Source organism: Salmo trutta, chromosome 33, assembly GCF_901001165.1.
Source record: "Salmo trutta chromosome 33, fSalTru1.1, whole genome shotgun sequence".
In the NCBI taxonomy this organism is placed as follows: domain Eukaryota; kingdom Metazoa; phylum Chordata; class Actinopteri; order Salmoniformes; family Salmonidae; genus Salmo; species Salmo trutta.
In genome coordinates, this window is record NC_042989.1 from 37,492,793 (window position 1) to 37,514,678 (window position 21,886).

The window sequence follows — 21,886 nt, forward strand, 5'->3', positions numbered from 1 at the left end:
AAAGTGTTGGAAAGTTTCAAGTGATTATTTATTTATTTGCGCACATTTTCTAAATGTATAAATAGGTCAGAGTGACTTGACATGAAAGCCTACTACTACATATACCATTTACCCAGTGTTACATTGAAATAATGTTTTACATGAGTAACTTGATATTCGTGGCCTGTGGAGTTTAGAATGCAGACCCGTTCTACAAGCTCAGAATAATGTGATGTCACAGTGCGCGGTTGCTCCGGCGACCACAGAAATCCCAGAGTGAGAGGTTCTGCTTCCAAACAATATGTCCTGTCACTAGTGATTTGTTACAAGTTAGGTACAGTGGTCAACAGCGCAGTGTCACCATGTTGCTGAATAGAATGGTGGTATTTGGACTCTTTTGTCTGGGGATACTGTAGAGAGGCAGTGATTCGAAGGCACTGAATTTAACAGGGTAAGTTACGGGGCCTGAACTATACTATCGGGTAGCCCGGGAAATATTGTTGGTGTCTCAGATTGTTCTGGCAAGTCTCACATAGAAACGTCATTGGGAGGAAGGATGTTTGAAACGCTTTTTACATTTGTATCCAAAACAATGTTTTAGAAAATTATGAAAGTGGCTATTTTATGCTCTTTGTAGACCTATACATAGCATGTATAGTTCTAAAAAGACCCTATGATGCAGACATCTTATGATAGACATTGTTGTCATTATACTAATAGTGTGCTCTAACATATGCAGTGTCTTGATGAATTTAAAAAAAAAAAAACGAATTTATTAAACAAACAAAAAATATATATATATTTTTTGAAATAATGTTTGGAACATTATATTCTTCAAATACATCACATTTCCAGAGTGGGCTACCTGGTACTTTTGAAAATATGACATTATTGACGTTGTTGGTCATTAACCAATCACAGCAGTCCTTTACAATGGCATATTCAGTAAATCACCAGCAGAGGGAGTTCTTTTTGAATCCATTTTCCCATTCACTGTGTTGGAGGTGCTCATTAAATGTATCATCAATTAAAAATGAGCAGAGAGCCCACTCTGGAATTTTGATGTACTTGTAGAGCGGTGGTCATCAACCCGGGCGGTCGACTGGTGCTGTTGGTGGTAGGGGCACTTTGCCTTCCCTAGTGCCGGGAAGACAAAGTGTTTCCTTTTTGAACAATTTCCTGTGTCTGAAGTAGAACTCTGCCTACCCGGCAGGCCCAGAGAGCAAATCAAGTGCACCTATAGGCCTACCGCAGGCCAATCAGATAGCTCAGATCACCATGTCTGCACAGTTTCCTCGAGCCATTGACAGTAAAAAGAAGCCTCGAACATACAGAAAAGTCAATACTGTGAGATTTCTAAAATGTTAGAACCATAACTTCAGAGAGACTCACTGAATACAGCAAAGAGCTGCTGTTTTTATGGGTGAGTTCATGTTTACGTTGTTATTCAGTACTGTCAACACTTTGTTCAACACTTTCATGAGCCATAAAATGTGCCTTCTCTCTACTTCCACTCAGGCTACAACCAGCACTGCAGCTGCACTGAATGAGTATAGCAAAGTGTTCTGATAAGATTGTGTTGTTATATTAGTGTCTGGTGTCTTTTTTAATATCAAGCAATATTTCACTTTCTCTGGTCATAGGAGTAACAACATGAATTGGTGCATGAGGCCTTACAGGAGGCATGTGAAGGTCTATAAAGGGCCTTACAGGAGGCATGTCAAGGTCTATAAAGAGGCCTTACAGGAGGCATGTCAAGGTCTATAAAGAGGCCTTACAGGAGGCATGTCAAGGTCTATAAATAGGCCTTACAGGAGGCATGTGAAGGTCTATAAAGAGTCCTACAGGAGGCATATGAAGGTCTATAAAGGGCCTTACAGGAGGCATGTGAAGGTCTATAATGAGGCCTTACAGGAGGTATGTGAAGGTCTATAAAGAGGCCTTACAGGAGGCATGTGAAGGTCTATAAAGGGCCTTACAGGAGGTATGTGAAGGTCTATAAAGAGGCCTTGCAGGAGGCATGTGAAGGTCTATAAAGGGCCTTACAGGAGGCATGTGAAGGTCTATAAAGAGGCCTTACAGGAGGCATGTCAAGGTCTATAAAGAAGCCTTACAGGAGGCATGTGAAGGTCTATAAAGAGTCCTACAGGAGGCATGTGAAGGTCTATAAAGAGGCCTTACAGGAGGCATGTGAAGGTCTATAAAGAGTCCTACAGGAGGCATGTGAAGGTCTATAAAGGGCCTTACAGGAGGCATGTGAAGGTCTATAAAGAGGCCTTACCGGAGGCATGTGAAGTTCTATAGAGTCCTACAGGAGGCATGTGAAGGTCTATAAAGGGCCTTACAGGAGGCATGTGAAGGTCTATAAAAAGCCTAAAATGTCCACATATGATTTTCACTGAAATAGTTTGTGGTAAAAATGTAAAAAGCATTTCAAACATCCTTCCTCCCAAATAAGTTTAAATGGGAGAATTGCCAGAACAATCTGAGATTCCCAAAATATTTTCTGGCTATTTTCCCGGCGTGGAATCGGCCAGATAAATACAGTAAGCGTTATTAGTAGTATTGGTAGAAAATAAAATGTAACCCTTGCCTATACCTCCTCCACTACTCACCCTATATACACCCATCTATTCTCCTCTCCTCTCTCCCCTCCTCTCTTGTATCTACACCCACTCTCCTCTCCTCTCTCCCCTCCTCTCTCGTATCTACACCCACTCTCCTCTCCTCTCTCGTATCTACATCCACTCTCCTCTCCTCTCTCCCCTCCTCTCTCGTATCTACATCCACTCTCCTCTCCTCTCTCCCCTCCTCTCTCGTATCTACATCCACTCTCCTCTCCTCTCTCCCCTCCTCTCTCGTATCTACATCCTCTCTCCCCTCCTCTCTCGTATCTACATCCACTCTCCTCTCCTCTCTCCCCTCCTCTCTCGTATCTACATCCACTCTCCCCTCCTCTCTCCCCTCCTCTCTCGTATCTACACCCACTCTCCTCTCCTCTCTCCCCTCCTCTCTCGTATCTACATCCACTCTCCCCTCCTCTCTCGTATCTACACCCACTCTCCTCTCCTCTCTCCCCTCCTCTCTCGTATCTACATCTATTCTCCTCTCCTCTCTCCCCTCCTCTCTCGTATCTACACCCACTCTCCTCTCCTCTCTCCCCTCCTCTCTTGTATCTACATCCACTCTCCTCTCCTCTCTCCCCTCCTCTCTCGTATCTACATCCACTCTCCCCTCCTCTCTCCCCTCCTCTCTCGTATCTACACCCACTCTCCTCTCCTCTCTCCCCTCCTCTCTTGTATCTACACCCACTCTCCTCTCCTCTCTCCCCTCCTCTCTCGTATCTACACCCACTCTCTTCTCCTCTCCTCTCTCCTCTCCTCTCTCGTATCTACACTCACTCTCTTCTCCTCTCCCCTGCCCATCGTCTCTCCATCTCCTCTCCCTCCCCAGGCTGCAACCATGACCCAGAGTGGAGATGTGAACGTGCACAGCGTGGTGGCCAAGGATCGACTGGAGGTGCTGCAGGTGTACCGTCTGCTGCAGTGCGTACGCGAGGGAGACACGCCCGCGATAGAGAAGATGGTGCGCCTGGGCGTGCCCAACCTCATCAACCTGACAGAGCCCAGCGAGGGAAATGCCGCCATGCACCTGGCCTCCGTGGCCAACGACACCGACATGGTGCGCTTCCTGCTCTCACAGGTAGGCCCGGTGTCCAGTCTACCAATCATCATTTAGCGTTATCAGGCCCGGTGTCCAGTCTACCAATCATCATTTAGCATTATTAAAACCGTCGCCTTCATCCTAAACAGGGTTCGCTGTCACTTTAAATCCTGATACTAGTTTAGTTCCCCTATTTGTGATTACAGTACAACATTGACCAAGAGGTCTGGACCTTTGTGCCGTAGGTGGGAGTGCAGTCATACAGTCTCTGGTTCAAGCCCTGCTCTAGCTTATTCTCTGAATCATTACAGTATCCATCGTCATATTTCCTGCTTGTTCTTTGGGTGGTTTAGACCAGGTTTTATTGTTAAGCACTTTTTCACAAATGTATTTGATAAAACCTTTAGCTCTATTGATCTTCCGCACCGTTTCCTCCCAGGGTGCACAGCCTAACATCCAGGACAAAAAGGGGCGTACGCCCGTCATCCTGGCCGCTCAGCTGGGTCATGACAACATGGTCGCCCTGCTGGCCAAGAATCACGCCAACATGGACGTGGTTGACACCGAGGGAAAAGGTAGGTAGGGAGAGGTTCTCTACCCTGCTCCCAGATCTGTTTGCACTGTCTTGCCGACTCCCATGGTCGTTGTCTGTGACATGGTCGTTGTCTGTGACAGTGACTCCTATGGTCGTTGTCTGTGACAGTGACTCCTATGGTCGTTGTCTGTGACAGTGACTCCTATGGTCGTTGTCTGTGACAGTGACTCCTATGGTCGTAGTCTGTGACAGTGACTCCTATGGTCGTTGTCTGTGACATGGTCGTTGTCTGTGACGGTGACTCCTATGGTCGTTGTCTGTGACGGTGACTCCTATGGTCGTTGTCTGTGACGGTGACTCCTATGGTCGTTTTCTGTGACAGTGACTCCTATGGTCGTTGTCTGTGACAGTGACTCCTATGGTCGTTGTCTGTGACATGGTCGTAGTCTGTGACAGTGACTCCTATGGTCGTTGTCTGTGACAGTGACTCCTATGGTCGTTGCCTGTGACGGTGACCCCCATGGTCGTTGTCTGTGACGGTGACTCCCATGGTCATTGCCTGTGACGGTGACCCCCATGTTTGTTGTCTGTGACGGTGACCCCCATGGTCGTTTTCTGTGACGGTGACTCCCATGGTTGTTGTCTGTGACGGTGACCCCCATGGTCGTTGCCTGTGACGGTGACCCCCATGGTCGTTGTCTGTGATGGTGACTCCCATGGTCGTTGCCTGTGACAGTGACTCCCATGGTCAAGCCAGAACAAACAGATGTGGGAGCAGGCTAAGGGACGTTGAAAATGATGGGCCAAACATCACCAGAGCCATATACTTAGAGAGTTGGGCCAATTTTTATATCATTCTAATTCTAGACATTCAGTGACATGGCGTTGTTTAAATATTCCCCATGTCATGTTAATGGACAGCTAACATGGCTGCCATATCATTTTGTAGTGTCATGTAAATGCGTCATAATGCGGAAATCTCAATGCCCCATCTTTCTAAATACATGGCTCTGAACAACACCAACTGTAGAGGAGTTTTGTATCTGTTCTAACCCCCCTAACCCACCTAACCCTACCCCCCAACCCTAACCACCTAACCCACCTAACCCTAACCCCCCTAACCCTAACCCACCTAACCCTAACCCTAACCCTAACCCCCCTAACCCTAACCCCCCCTAACCCTAACCCCCTAACCCCCAACCCTAACCCCCCTAACCCTAACCCCCTAACCCTAACCACCTATCCCCTAACCCTAACCTCTTAACCCTAACCACCTAACCCTAACCCACCTAACCTTAACCCCCCTTAACCACCTACCCCCTAACCCTAACCTCTTAACCCTAACAGACAAGACGTTTCTCTCCAGGCACACTGTTCTACTGCATCTCTCCTACCAAGCGTCACATGCGCTGCCTGCAGGTGGCGCTCAACAGCAAGGCCAACGTCAACAACGTGTCCTCAGCCGGGACACCCGTCTTTCTGCTGGCCTGCGAGCGCGCCCACGACTGTGAGAACATGTGCATCAGCATCCTGGAGAGAGGGGCTGACCCCAATGCCACCAACGAGGTAATCACAAGACAACCGTGCTGGAAAGGACGCAATTGGCTGTGACATAATCAGACATCAAATCACGTTATTTGTCACATGTGCCGAATACTCTGTAAATGAGGCGTTTGGTCTTGATAAAATGAAGAGTTTTCTTTCTGTACTTTACTTCAATCCTTTCTTGTATGATTTCAAATAGTGACAACCAAGATCACCGTTCTCTTCCTACTACTCCGCCCTCAGTTGCCTTCATCTCCTTTACTTTGTCATTACCGTATTAACATTAGCCTGTTGCTGGCTCTCCTGTTCCCCCTTCCAGGCGTCTGGTCGTTCGGCCCTGATGGAAGCAGCCAGGGCGGGAGCTGTAGAGCTGGTCAGGGCCATCCTCCAGAAAGGGGGAAACCCCAACGCCGTGGACAAGAAGAGGATACACGCTGCCCACCTCGCTGCAGAGGGGGGCTTCTTTGAGGTACTACAGAGGTGCTGGTTAACAAAAGGATACCTTAGTAATCAGGTTTGAAACCAGGTTCTTCAACATACAGTGCATTCGGAAAGTATTCAGACCCCTTGTTACGTTAGAGCCTTATTCTAAAATGGATTAGATAGTTTTTTCCCCCCTCATCAATCTACACACAATACCCCATAATGACAAAGCAAAAATGTTTTGGGAATTTGTTGCAAATTTAATAAAATGAAAAAACTGAAACATCTGTCAACGCACCTTTGGCAGCGATTATAGCCTTGACTCTTCTTGGGTATCAAATCAAATTTCAAATCACATTTATTTATATAGCCCTTCTTACATCAGCTGATATCTCAAAGTGCTGTACAGAAACCCAGCCTAAAACCCCAAACAGCAAGCAATGCAGGTGTAGAAGCACGGTGGCTAAGAAAAACTCCCTAGAAAGGCCAAAACCTAGGAAGAAACCTAGAGAGGAACCAGGCTATGAGGGGTGGCCAGTCCCCTTCTAGCTGTGCCGGGTGGAGATTATAACAGAACATGGCCAAGATGTTCAAATGTTCATAAATGACCAGCATGGTCAAATAATAATAATCACAGTAGTTGTCGAGGGTGCAACAAGTCAGCACCTCAAGAGTAAATGTCAGTTGGCTTTTCATAGCCGATCATTGAGAGTATCTCTACCGCTCCTGCTGTCTCTAGGGAGTTGAAAACAGCAGGTCTGGGACAGGTAGCACGTCCGGTGAACAGGTCCGGGTTCCATAGCCGCAGGCAGAACAGTTGAAACTGGAGCAGCAGCACGGCCAGGTGGACTGGGGACAGCAAGGCGTCATCATGCCAGGTAGTCCTGAGGCATGGTCCTAGGGCTCAGGTCCTCAGAGAGAGAGAAAGAAAGAAAGAAAGAGAATTAGAGAGAGCATACTTAAATTCACACAGGACACCAGATAAGACAGGAGAAATACTCCACATATAACAGACTGACCCTAGCCCCCCGACACACAAACTACTGCAGCATAAATACTGGAGGCTGAGACAGGAGGGGTCAGGAGACACTGTGGCCCCATCCCATCCGGGTATGACGCTACAAGCTTAGCACACCTGTATTTGGGGAGTTTCTCCCATTCTTCTCTGTAGATCCTCTCAAGCCCTGTCAGGTTGGATAGGGAGTGTCCCTGCACAGCTATTTCCAGGTCTCTCCAGAGATGTTAGATTGGATTCAAGTCTAGGCTCTGGCTGGGCCACTCAAGGACCTTCAGAGACTTGTCCCGAAGCTACTCCTGCGTTGTCTTGGCTGTGTGCTTAGGGTCATTGTCCTGTTGGAAGGTGAACCTTCGCCCCAGTCTGAGGTCCTGAGCAGGTTTTCATCAAGGATCTCTCTGTACTTTGCTCCGTTCATCTTTCCCTCGATGCTGACTAGTCTCCCAGTCCCTGCCGCTGAAAAACATCCACACAGCATGATGCTTCCACCACCATGCTTCACCGTAGGGATGGTGCCCAGTTTTCTCCAGACATGACGCTTGGCGTTCAGGCCAAAGAGTTCATTCTTGGTTTCATCAGACCAGAGAATCTTGTTTCTCATGGTCTGAGAGTTCTTTAGGTGCCTTTTGGCAAACTCCAAGCAGGCTGTCATGTGCTGTCACTGAGGAGTCTGGCCACTCTACCATAAAGGCCTGATTGGTAGAGTGCTGCAGAGATGGTTGTCCTTCTGGAAGGTTCTCCCATCTCCACAGAGGAACTCTGGAGCTCTGTCAGAGTGACCATCTGGTTCTGACCAAGGTCCTTCTCTCCCGATTTCTCAGTTTGGCTGGGTGGCCAGCTCTCGGAAGAGTCTTGGTGGTTCCAAACTTCTTCCATTTAAGAATGATGGAGGCCACTGTGTTCTTGGGGACCTTCAATGCTGCAGATGTTTTTTGGTACCCTTCCCCAGATCTGTACCTCGACACAATCCTGTCTCAGAGCTCTACTGGCAATTCCTTCAACCTCATGGCTTGGTTTATGGTCTGACATACACTGTCAACTGTGAGACCTTATATAAACAGGTGTGTGACTTTCCAAATCATGTCATATCAATTACATTTACCACAGGTGGACACCAATCAAGTTGTAGAAACATCTCAAGGATGATCAATGGAAATAGGATGTGTCTGAGGTCAATTTTGATTCTAGTGGCAAATTGTCTGAATATTTATGTAAATAAGGCATTTCTGTTTTTTTTTAACACATTTCAAAAAAATGTAAACCTGTTTTCACTTTGTCTTTATAGGTTATTGTTTGTAGATTTATGAGGAAATGTGTTTATTTAATCCATTTTAGAATAAGGATTAAGGTAACAAAATGTGGAAAAAGGGAAGGGGTCTGATTACTTTCCGAAAGCACTGCACTAAACTGTTATATGAAGTGTTCTGGCTACATGACGAACACAGGCTGGAATAATTTTTCAGAAAGGCTGTATTTCATATTGCCCAATTTAGTTTCAAAGCCTGGGGGAGAAATAAATAATAAATAAATGATAAATGTATTGTTTGTATAATGTGACAAGGTGGCGTTACACGGACCCTGTAGCATTACACGGACCCTGTAGCGTTACACGGACCCTGTAGCATTACACGGACCCTGTAGTGTTAAACGGACCCTGTAGCGTTACACGGACCCTGTAGTGTTAAACGGACCCTGTAGCCTTACACGGACCCTGTAGCCTTACACGGACCCTGTAGCCTTACACGGACCCTGTAGCGTTACACGGACCCTGTAGCGTTAGACGGACCCTGTAGCCTTACACGGACGCTGTAGTGTTAAACGGACCCTGTAGTGTTAAACGGACCCTGTAGCGTTAGACGGACCCTGTAGCCTTACACGGACCCTGTAGCGTTAGACGGACCCTGTAGCGTTAGACGGACCCTGTAGCGTTAGACGGACCCTGTAGTGTTACACGGACCCTGTAGTGTTAAACGGACCCTGTAGTGTTAAACGGACCCTGTAGCGTTACACGGACCCTGTAGCCTTAGACGGACCCTGTAGTGTTAGACGGACCCTGTAGCGTTAGACGGACCCTGTAGCGTTACACGGACCCTGTAGCGTTACACGGACCCTGTAGCCTTACACGGACCCTGTAGCGTTACACGGACCCTGTAGCCTTACACGGACCCTGTAGCGTTACACGGACCCTGTAGCGTTAGACGGACCCTGTAGCCTTACACGGACCCTGTAGTGTTAAACGGACCCTGTAGTGTTAAACGGACCCTGTAGCGTTAGACGGACCCTGTAGCCTTACACGGACCCTGTAGCGTTAGACGGACCCTGTAGCGTTAGACGGACCCTGTAGCGTTAGACGGACCCTGTAGTGTTACACGGACCCTGTAGTGTTAAACGGACCCTGTAGCGTTACACGGACCCTGTAGCCTTAGACGGACCCTGTAGTGTTAGACGGACCCTGTAGCGTTACACGGACCCTGTAGCGTTAGACGGACCCTGTAGTGTTACACGGACCCTGTAGTGTTAAACGGACCCTGTAGTGTTAAACGGACCCTGTAGCGTTACACGGACCCTGTAGCCTTAGACGGACCCTGTAGTGTTAGACGGACCCTGTAGCGTTAGACGGACCCTGTAGTGTTAGACGGACCCTGTAGCGTTAGACGGACCCTGTAGCGTTAGACGGACCCTGTAGTGTTACACGGACCCTGTAGCGTTAGACGGACCCTGTAGCGTTAGACGGACCCTGTAGCGTTAGACGGACCCTGTAGCGTTAGACGGACCCTGTAGCCTTAGACGGACCCTGTAGTGTTAGACGGACCCTGTAGTGTTAAACGGACCCTGTAGTGTTAAACGGACCCTGTAGCGTTACACGGACCCTGTAGTGTTACACGGACCCTGTAGCCTTAGACGGACCCTATACTTGCTATGATGATTAATTATGCATTTTATTTGTCAAGTGTACTTTTGTTTTGCGTTTTGTGCACACATGCTGAAATAAATAGTGTCTTATATGTATAACACTGAAATAAAAATCAATAGGTTTGCAAAGGGAGTGTATATCAAATGTATTTATATTTATATAGCCCTTCTTACATCAGCTGACATCTCAAAGTGCTGTACAGAAACCCAGCCTAAAACCCCAAACAGCAAGCAATGAAGGTGTAGAAGCACAGTGGCTAGGAAAAACTCCCTAGAAAGGCCAAAACCTAGGAAGAAACCTAGAGAGGAACCAGGCTATGAGGGGTGACCAGTCCTCTTCTGTTCATAAATGACCAGCATGGTCAAATAATAATAATCACAGTAGTTGTCGAGGGTGCAACAGGTCAGCACCTCAGGAGTAAATGTCAGTTGGCTTTTCATAGCCGATCATTGAGAGTATCTCTACCGCTCCTGCTGTTTCTAGAGAGTTGAAAACATCAGGTCTGGGATATTACTGGAAACTTTCTAAGCTTACCAGTAAACTAGCAGGATTTTGGTAACTTTCAAGTGAAAAACGACAATAGTTGGAAGAGTTGCAAAGTTAATTAAAAATGATTCCATTGTTGATTAGATGCTTTTTTGTACTAACTAGGCTATTTTCTCAGTTAACCCACTGTTCCTAGGCCGCCATTGTAAATAAAAATGTGTCCTTAACTGACTTGCCAAGGTAAAAAAGAAAATATAAAAAACTAAATGGACTATATGGACACATATACAGTACCAGTCAAAAGTTTGGACACACCTACTCATTCAAGGGTTTTTCTTTATTTTGACTATTTTCTACATTGTAGAATAATAGTGAAGACATCAAACCTATGAAATAACACATATGGAATCATGTAGTAACCAAAAAAGTGTTAAACATATCAAAATATATTTTATATTTGAGATTCTTCAAATTGGCATTCTCTCAACCAGTCACCTGGAATACATTTCAATTAACAGGTGTGCCTTGTTAAAAGTTAATTTGTGGAATTTCATTCCTTTGTAATGCATTTCAGCCAGTCAGTTGTGTTGTGACAAGGTATGGGTGGTATACAGAAGGTAGCCCTATTTGGTAAAAGACCAAGTCCATATTATGGCAAGAACAGCTCAAATAAGCAAAGAGAAATGACAGTCCATCATTACTTTAAGACATGAAGGTCAGTCAATCCAGAAAATTTCAAAAACTTTGAACGTTTCTTCAAGTGTAGTCAAAAAAAACATCAAGCGCTATGATGAAACTGGCTCTCATGAGGACCGCCACAGGAAAGGAAGACCCAGAGTTACCTCTGCTGCAGAGGATAAGTTCATTAGAGTTACCTGCACCTCAAATTGCAGGCCAAATAAATGCTTCACAGAGTTAATGAAACAGACACATCTCAACATCAACTGTTCAGAGGAGACTGCGTGAATCAGACCTTCATGGTTGAATTGCTGCAAAGAAACCACTACTAAAGGACACCAATAAGAAGAATAGACTTGCTTGGGCCAAGAAACACAAGCAATGAACATTAGACCGGTGGAAATCTGTCCTTTGGTATTATGAGTCCAAATTTGAGATTTTTGGTTCCAACCACCGTGTCTTTGTGAGATGCAGAGTAGGTGAACGGATGATCTCCGCATGTGTGGTTCCCACCGTGAAGCATGGAGGAGGAGGTGTCATGGTGTGGGGGTGCTAAAATATATTATGATTTTTTAAAACACTTTTTTGTTTACTACTTGATTCTATATATGTTATTTAATAGTTTTAATGTATTCACTATTATTCTACAATATCGAAAACAGTAAAAATAAAGAAAAACCCTTGAATGAGTAGGTTTGTCCAAACGTTTGACTGGTACTGTATACAAAAAGTAATGCTATATAGGAATATATATATATATATATATATATATATATATATATATATATATTTAAGTTATTCAAGTGTAAATGACCAACGTTACCATACATTGCCATAGATTACCTGTTAATTCCGAAAATTACCGTAACTTTGGTAAATTACTGCTAGCTTTGCAACCCTAAAAATAAATCAAATCAAATGTATAGATTAGGTCTAATTCTCTTTTCCCTTCCAGGTGATAGTGGTGCTGTCTGCTTACTCTGCAGACTTGAGTGTGACTGCCACAGACGGGAACACCCCCTTGCACTTGGCTGCAGCTGGAGGCTTCACTGAGTGCTGCAGGTTCCTGGCTCAGAGAGGTGGGAAACCTGACTGACTGGGCAGAGAGCCCACGGGTTGTGCAGGCTTTGGTTCCAGCCCAGCACTGCTAGCACACTGAATTCAATAAATCAGTCAACTGCTCATGAAGACATTGATTGGCAGAATCGGATGTTTTAGTGATGGGACGGAACAAAAAGCCTGCACACCCTGTATCTCTCTAGGACCACGGGTGTTGACCTCTCTTTCATCCACAGAAGATTAGCAAGTCTCTAACCTCAGCACCATATATACTGTAGCTAAAGCTAAGCAACTCTAACCCCAGGGCCATATATACTGTAGCTAAAGCTAAGCAACTCTAACCCCAGGGCCATATATACTGTAGATAAAGCTTAGCAACTCTAACCCCAGGGCCATATATACTGTAGCTAAAGCTAAGCAACTCTAACCCCAGGGCCATATATACTGTAGATAAAGCTTGGCAACTCTAACCCCAGGGCCATATATACTGTAGATAAAGCTTAGCAACTCTAACCCCAGGGCCATATATACTGTAGCTAAAGCTAAGCAACTCTAACCCCAGGGCAATATATACTGTAGCTAAAGCCAAGCAACTCTAACCCCAGGGCCATATATACTGTAGCTAAAGCTAAGCAACTCTAACCCCAGGGCAATATATACTGTAGCTAAAGCCAAGCAACTCTAACCCCAGGGTCATATATACTTTAGATAAAGCTAAGCAACTCTAACCCCAGGGCCATATATACTGTAGCTAAAGCTAAGCAACTCTAACCCCAGGGTCATATATACTTTAGATAAAGCTAAGCAACTCTAACCCCAGGGCCATATATACTGTAGCTAAAGCCAAGCAACTCTAACCCCAGGGCCATATATACTGTAGCTAAAGCTAAGCAACTCTAACCCCAGGGCCATATATACTGTAGCTAAAGCTAAGCAACTCTAACCCCAGGGCCATATATACTGTAGCTAAAGCTAAGCAACTCTAACCCCAGGGCCATATATACTGTAGATAAAGCTTAGCAACTCTAACCCCAGGGCCATATATACTGTAGATAAAGCTAAGCAACTCTAACCCCAGGGCCATATATACTGTAGCTAAAGCTAAGCAACTCTAACCCCAGGGCCATATATACTGTAGATAAAGCTTAGCAACTCTAACCCCAGGGCCATATATACTGTAGATAAAGCTAAGCAACTCTAACCCCAGGGCCATATATACTGTAGATAAAGCTAAGCAACTCTAACCCCAGGGCCATATATACTTTAGATAAAGCTAAGCAACTCTAACCCCAGCACCATATATACTGTAGCTAAAGCTAAGAAACTCTAACCCCAGGGCCACATATACTGTAGATAAAGCCAGCCAACTCTTACCTGTAGATTACATCTTAAAATTCAATATGCCTTCTGTGTCAACCCCAGGCTGCAACGCCAAGCTGAAGAACACCGAGGGTTTGATCCCCAGTCAGATTGCCAAGAACAACAACCAGAAGCCAGCCATGAAGGAGCTGAAGAAGGCAGAGCGTCTGGAGGTGAAGTTCTCCAAACCGGGCGCCGTCAATCCCAATGAGCTGTGGGCGCTCACGCTGCACGACTGGTCCTGCGAGCACGAGGCATCGCTTCGCACCGCCATGGAGATCGCTGAGGAGGCTGTGGGTCCCGTGGAGACGGTTACCCGGGAGACGTTTGTGGCGGTGCTGCAGGATCACCGGGCGCCAGTGGATGGCGAGAACCTCCAGAAGGTCATTCTAGAACTGATAGTCATTCTAGAATGTATAGAGCTGATGTTTAACTGTATGTGTTTGATATCTGATCTGTGGAACGTTGGGTTGTGTTCTTGTTTATGGCTTTAATGGACAACCCTCATGGGCAAAGCAGTACATTTTCAACACAGTAACTCTGGTCTACAGTAGTTCAATAGAAAGGTGAATAGGGTGTAATTTGAGAAGCAGACGGTTTAGTATAGTGTTTTACATTGTGCTCTTATTCTGCAGTATGTCCTGAACTATAGCCTCATTGGTGCCAGAAGAAAAACACTTGAATTAAAATGAATTGTTGTGATTATTTCTATCCAGGTGATTCTGGAGCACGACAAGAAGCGCGAGGGACTGATCAATGTGACTGATTTCTTCAAAGGGGTGCGCTACCTCCAAAAAGCCTTCACCCTTCCCTCCTACGAGCCCAAGAAGAAGAAAGCCGGGAAAGGGGGGAAGGGGAAAAAGAAAGGTAAGTTCGTCCTCCCCATGCCCATTTGCATTGTCCCTCCGGAGCTCATCTTCCGGCGCGAGGACGGCGGGCCGCCCCACTTCATGGTGGAGAGCTACCAGCAGTTCACCGACACCAAGCGGTTCGACCGCGACCACCCGCCGGGCCACCCCATCGAAGACGACTCAGCATGGTACGTGGACGAGCCGGAGAAAATCTATATCAACATCAACTACTGTGTGAAGACGGGGGACCTGGAGTCTCTGAGCCTGGCCTTCAGTCAGGGGGTCCCTGTGGATGTGAAGGACTGCTACTATAAGACGCCCTTGATGACCGCCTGCGGGAGCGGGAATTATGAGGTGGCCAAGTTCCTCATCAGCCTGGGGTGAGCAATGAGCATTATACCAGGGTTGTGGTCAATTCCATTTCAATTTCAATCAATTCAGAAAGTTAACCAAATACCAATTCCAAATGGTGCTAATTGAAAAGCAGGAAAAACATTATTGGAATTGCAATTTGAATTGAAAATGGAATTGCTCCCAATCCTGGTGAGCAATGAGCATTATACCGCCCTGTAGTATTGCTGTTCCTCATTTTCAGTTCTGATGCTGGTTAATTCAATAGTGATCAGGTTTCAGTGCTGATGCTGGTCTATTCAGTAGTGATCAGGTCTCAGTGCTGATGCTGGTTTATTCAGTAGTGATCAGGTCTCAGTGCTGATGCTGGTTAATTCAGTAGTGATCAGGTTTCAGTGCTGATGCTAGTTTATTCAGTAGTGATCAGGTTTCAGTGCTGATGCTGGTTTATTCAGTAGTGATCAGGTCTCAGTGCTGATGCTGGTTTATTCAGTAGTGATCAGGTTTCAGTGCTGATGCTGGTTTATTCAGTAGTGATCAGGTCTCGGTGCTGATGCTGGTTAATTCAGTAGTGATCAGGTCTCAGTGCTGATGCTGGTTTATTCAGTAGTGATCAGGTCTCAGTGCTGATGCTGGTTTATTCAGTAGTGATCAGGTCTCAGTGCTGATGCTGGTTTATTCAGTAGTGATCAGGTTTCAGTGCTGATGCTGGTTTATTCAGTAGTGATCAGGTCTCAGTGCTGATGCTGGTTTATTCAGTAGTGGTCAGGTTTCAGTGCTGATGCTGGTATATTCAGTAGTGATCAGGTTTCAGTGCTGATGCTGGTATATTCAGTAGTGATCAGGTCTCAGTGCTGATGCTGGTATATTCAGTAGTGATCAGGTCTCAGTGCTGATGCTGGTTAATTCAGTAGTGATCAGGTTTCAGTGCTGATGCTAGTTTATTCAGTAGTGATCAGGTTTCAGTGCTGATGCTGGTTTATTCAGTAGTGATCAGGTCTCAGTGCTGATGCTGGTTTATTCAGTAGTGATCAGGTCTCGGTGCTGATGCTGGTTTATTCAGTAGTGATTAGGTCTCGGTGCTGATGCTGGTTTATTCAGTAGTGATCAGGTCTCCGTGCTGATGCTGGTTTATTCAGTAGTGATCAGGTCTCAGTGCTGATGCTGGTTTATTCAGTAGTGATCAGGTCTCCGTGCTGATGCTGGTTTATTCAGTAGTGATCAGGTCTCAGTGCTGATGCTGGTTTATTCAGTAGTGATCAGGTTTCAGTGCTGATGCTGGTTTATTCAGTAGCGATCAGGTTTCAGTGCTGATGCTGGTTTATTCAGTAGTGATCAGGTCTCAGTGCTGATGCTGGTTTATTCAGTAGTGATCAGGTCTCAGTGCTGATGCTGGTTTATTCAGTAGTGATCAGTTTTTTTATTGATCATTAGTCAATGAGCCAGCTCTGGACCACAAGGGGCTTTCACTAATCAAGTCTATTGATTCCTATTTTGAGTGAATCTTATTCGTTACTTGCCGATGCATCTTACTGGTTTAGTGGGTGGTTAATAGGTCAGTGATCAGGTTATTGGCCATTAATCAGGTGTATGGATCTGCTACAGTGCTGATGTGACCGCGTCCGACCAGTTCAGTTGGACACCGCTGCACCACGCCTCCCATGCAGGCCAGGTGGACATCGTGGACCTCCTGGTGCATTCTGGGTCAGTGGTGGACGCCGTGGCCATGAATGGGGCCACGCCCCTCATGAGAGCCATCGAGAGCTGCAGACCGTGCTGTGTGGATTACCTCATCAAGGCCGGGGCCAGGGTGCAGGCAGAGAACAAGAAAGGTACTACTACTCATACTCTCTACACAAAAAAAAACGGATGACTCTTTTAAACGCTCGGTGAGACTGGTCAAAAGGTAGGGGACAAAACATTAGGCTCTTTCCATGACATAGACTGAACAGGTGAATCCAGGTGAAAGCTATGATCCCTTATTAATGTTACTTGTTAAATCCTCTTCAATCAGTGTAGATGAAGGGGAGGAGACGGGTTAAAGAAGGATTTTAATAGCCCTTTTGAGACAATGGAGACATGGATTGTGTATATGTGCTATTCAGACGGTGAATGGGCAAGACAAAATATTAAAATGCCTTTCAACGGGGTACGGTAGTAGGTGCCAGGCGCACCGGTTTGAGTGTGTCAAGAACTGCAACGCTGCTGGGTTTTTCATGCTCAACAGTTTCCTGTTTGCATCAAGAATGGTCCAGCACCCAAAGGACATCCAGACAATTTGACATAACTGTGGTAATCATTGGAGTCAACATGGGCCAGCATCCATATGGAACGCTTTTGACACCTTGTAGAGTCCATGACCCGACGAATTGAGGCTGTTCTGATGGCAAAAGGGGGGTGCAACTCAATTTTCGAAAGGTGTTCCTAATGTTTTGTACACTCAGTGTATCGGGAATAGGGTGCCATGTTCATGTTATCAATAGTCCAGCAGATGGCCCTGTTTCCCTTGATGTGATGTATTCCTCCAACCCCCCCACCCCCCTCCAGCCCTTCCACCCCCCCAACCCTCTCCACCCATTCCACCTCCTCCCCCCCAACCTCCTCCAGCCCTTCCACCCCCCCAACCCTCTCCACCCATTCCACCTCCTCCCCCCCAACATCCTCCAGCCCAGCTCACAGTCTCTGGCTCCTCACTCACGCGTGAAATTAAAATGTGATACGATAACAGGTCTATCATCCCCAAATCCCTGTAGCAACTGTGGACAGGTGGAGAGAAAGTTGCAGAGTAGAGGACTACTGTTATGTATGAAAGTTGCAGAGTAGAGGACTTCTGTTATGTATGAAAGGTGCAGGGTAGAGAACTACTGTTATCTATGCTATTTCTTGTCCACATATAGATTTCCAAATATTACCTCCATGTGTATTTGTGTATCACTGGTTTAGCTTTTAATATACGCTACCATTCAAAAGTTTGGGGTCATTTAGAAATGTCCTTGTTTTTGAAGGAAAAGCACTTTTTTTTTGTCCATTTAAAATAACATCAGATTGATCAGAAATACAGTGTAGACATTGTTAATGTTGTAAATGACTATTGTAGCTGGAAATGGCTGATTTTTTATGGAATATCTACATAGGCGTACAGAGCCCCATTAACAGCAACCATCACTCCTGTGTTCCAATGGTACGTTGTGTTAGCTAATCCAAGTTTATGATTTTAAAAGGCTAATTGATCATTAGAAAACCCTTTTGCAATTATGTTAGCACAGCTGAAAACTGTGTTCTGATTTAAAGAAGCAATAAAACTGGCCTTCTTTAGACTAGTTGAGTATCTGGAGCATCAGCATTTGTGGATTCGATTACAGGCTCAAAATGTCCAGAAACAAAGGACTTTCTTCTGAAACTCATCAGTCTATTCTTGTTCTGAGAAATGGCTTTTCCATGCGAGAAATTGCCAAGAAACTGAAGATCTCGTACAACGCTGTGTACTACTCCCTTCACAGAACAGTGCAAAATGGCTCTAACCAGAATATCCTTTGCCAAGATAATCCATCCATGTGATAGGTGTGGCATATCAATATGCTAATTAAACAGCATGATCATTACACAGGTGCACCTGTGCTGGGGACAATAAAAGGCTGCTCTAAAATGTGCAGTTTTGTCACCCAACACAATGCCACACAACACAATGACTGAGCGTGCAATTGGCATGCTGACTGCAGGAATGTCCACCAGAGCTGTTGCCAGAGAATGGAATGTTCATTTCTCTACCATAAGCCGCCCTAAACATTGACTGCGCCCCTGCCCAGTCATGTGAAATCAATAGATTAGGGCCTAATGAATGTATTTCAATTGACTGTTTTCCTTATATGAACGAACTGTAACTTTGCAATATCTTAGAAATTGTTGCATTCATATTTTTGTTCAGGTAAATAATATAGGCCATTTAGCCAATGCTTTTATCATAATTGACTTAGTCATGTGGAAATACATTTTTCTTTATGCATGGGTGGTCGCGGGGATTGAACTCACTGTCCTGGCATTGCAAGCGCCACGCTCTATCAACTGAGCTACGTAAGACCACTGTGTACTTTCAGTAGGTATAACTGCTTTAGCTACTGTTATGTTACTCGGAAGGTACAGAATATGGTTCCAATTAAAACGCTGTGGTCTCATTTCAGAGCAGAATTGCCTGGACATTGCCAGAGCATATGGAGACATCAGGATAACTGATCTGGTCCAGGTCAAGTTTGACAGCCTCCCCAAGTCCAAGGAGGGGAAGGGGAAGGGAGGAGGCAAACCTGCGGCCAAGCCAGCCAGTATAGCTGCTCCTAAGGTAAATAACTACCTAAATAACTATCTGGTTATGTTATTTCCTTATTATGGTTAGAAACATACACATACTGCAGACTAGTTTTATGTGTCTTGTATAGACACTGAGTGGACAAAACATTAAGAACATCTGCTCTTTACATGACATAGACTGACCAGGTGAATCCAGGTGAAAGCTATGATCCCTTATTGATGTCACCTGTTAAATCCACTTCAATCAGTTTAGATGACTACTATAGTTTAGAGACAGGTTCAAGCAGGATTTTTGAGCCTTGAGACAATTGAGACATGGATTGTGTTAATATGTGCCATTCAGAAGGTGATTAGGCAAGACAAAATATTTCAGTGCTTTCGAATGAGGTATGGTAGTAGGTGCCAGGTGCACCGGTTTGAGTGTCAAGAACTGCAACGCTGCTGGGTTTTTCCACACTCAGTAGTTTCCCTGTGTGTATCAATAATGGTCCAGCACCCAAAGGACATCCAGACAACTGGACACAACTGTGGGGAAGCATTGGAGTCAACATGGACCAGCATCCCTGTGGAATGCTTTTAGACACCTTGTAGAGTCCATGCCCCCGATGAATGGAGGCTGTTCTGAAGAAAGGGAGGGCAGGTTTGATTTGATGTGTGGATCTGCCTGTGCGTGTGTGTCTTTGTGTGTAACGTTTGTGTGTGTATATGCGTGTGTCTGTCTATCCGTCTCCATCCAGTCTGACTCTGTGTCGGCGACCTCCTCTGAGACGGCGGTGAGGAAGGTTTCTCTGAAGGACAACATCATCTTCCTCAACACCCAGATCACCAGTGGAGCCACCAACCGACTCGACATCAGCTTTGTGCCAAAAACAGTAGGTTCCCACTTCTCCGCTTCCTCCGTGACAGAAGGCACCTGATCTAGCCAATGACCTCATCCTCTGATTAGCCTGTTGTTTTGTTCTCAACTTGTTTTTGCTATCGAGGCACTCTTAGGTGGCTATTACATAACGTCAATTTCTTTCTCCCTCCTCCCCATTGTCTCGCTCTGCTGCCCCTCCTCCCCATTGTCTCGCCCTGCTGCCCCTCCTCCCCTTTGTCTCGCCCTGCTGCCCCTCCTCCCCAATTGTCTCGCTCTGCTGCCTCTCCCCCCTTTGTCTCGCTCTGCTGCCCCTTTCCCCCACCTTGTCTCGCTCTGCTGCCCCTCTCTTACCCACCCCTCTTTGTCTCGCTCTGGAACCCCTCTCCCACCCTCCCTTCTTTGTCTCGCTCTGCTGCCCCTCCCCCACACTTTGCTAACCCCCCTTGCCTCGCTCTGATACCCCTCCCCCCATTGTCTCGCTTTGCTAACCCCCCCTTGTCTCGCTCTGCTGCCCCTCCCCCACACTTTGCTAACCCCCCCTTGCCTCGCTCTGATACCCCTCCCCCCATTGTCTCGCTTTGCTAACCCCCCCTTGTCTCGCTCTGCTGCCCCTCCCCCACACTTTGCTACCCCCCCTTGTCTCGCTCTGCTGCCCCTCTCCCACCTCACCCCCTTTGTCTCGCTCTGCTGCCCCTCTCCCACCTCACCCCCTTTGTCTCGCTCTGCTGTTCCCCCCCTTTGTCTCGCTCTACTGCCCCTCCCCCCTCTTTGTCTCGCTTTGCTAACCCCCCCTTTGTCTCGCTCTGCTGCCCCTCCCACCCCCTCTTTTTTCTCACTCTAACATCTCTTGTCTCTGTTTCTCTGTCTCTCTATTTGTCTCCCGATCTTTCCTTCTCGCTTTCTCCCCTTCTCTAATTCTCTCTCTCTCTCTCTCTTTCCCTCCTCTCCCCCTTGTCAGGTGTGGGGTAAGCAGCTGACCAGCAGCCAGCTCATTGAGAGGAAGGAGGAGAGGAGGGACCGTCTGTCCTACGAGGTGGACTTTGAGGACTTCATGATGCCTTTCAACCAGAACATCAGGCAGAAGGCCCAGGAACTGGGAGGCCTCGACAACTGACACAGACAGAGGCAGTGTCCCAAATGGAACTCTTTTCCTATTATATAGTGCACTACATTTGACCAGGGCCCATAGGGTATAAACATAGTGTTTGTCAACATAGTGCAGTAAATGGGGAATAGGGTGCCATTTCAGATGCACGCAGAAAGAGACAAAAATAAACCATATGTCCAGTCAGTTTTGATTCAACTAGCAGTTTTTATAATGCCAGCATGCTATCATATTGTTACTGACATACAGGTCACATATGCCATATTGTAGTATTGTAACATAACGATAGACACCATAGTTCTCAGTTGTTTGTACATCACAAGTTGTTGGTGGCACCTTCATTGGGGAGAATGGGCTTGTTGTAATGACTGGAGCGGAATCAGTGGAATGGGATCAAATACGTGGTTTCATTCCATTCACTCTGTTCCAGACATTATTATGAGCCGTCCTCCCCTCACCAGCCTCCTGTGCTCTACATGCTTTAATAAAAGTTAATAGTAGTTGATAGGAGTTAATAGTATAGGAGTTGATAGAAGTTAATAGTATAGGAGTTAATAGTATAGGAGTTGATAGAAGTTAATAGTATAGGAGTTGGTAGGACTTAATAGTATAGGAGTTAATAGTATAGGAGTTGATAGTATAGGAGTTGATAGTATAGGAGTTGATAGTATAGGAGGTAATAGTATAGGAGTTAATAGTATAGGAGTTAATAGTATAGGAGTTGATAGTATAGGAGTTAATAGTATAGGAGTTAATAGTATA

The 21,886-nt window shown here is 45.9% G+C and overlaps 1 protein-coding gene across 1 annotated transcript; it reads left to right on the forward strand.

Moving 5' to 3' along the window:
* The first annotated feature begins 303 nt into the window (after positions 1 to 303).
* Positions 304 to 21,377, forward strand: LOC115172144 (ankyrin repeat and EF-hand domain-containing protein 1-like). Its single transcript, XM_029729309.1, has 12 exons — positions 304 to 430; positions 3,433 to 3,681; positions 4,082 to 4,217; positions 5,544 to 5,743; positions 6,042 to 6,191; positions 12,194 to 12,317; positions 13,720 to 14,039; positions 14,373 to 14,887; positions 16,464 to 16,690; positions 19,037 to 19,191; positions 19,898 to 20,032; positions 20,978 to 21,377. Exons 2-12 carry the CDS (start codon positions 3,442 to 3,444, stop codon positions 21,131 to 21,133), a joined length of 2,358 nt encoding a protein of 785 aa, XP_029585169.1. The 5' UTR covers positions 304 to 430; positions 3,433 to 3,441; the 3' UTR covers positions 21,134 to 21,377.
* The last annotated feature ends 509 nt before the right edge of the window (positions 21,378 to 21,886 follow it).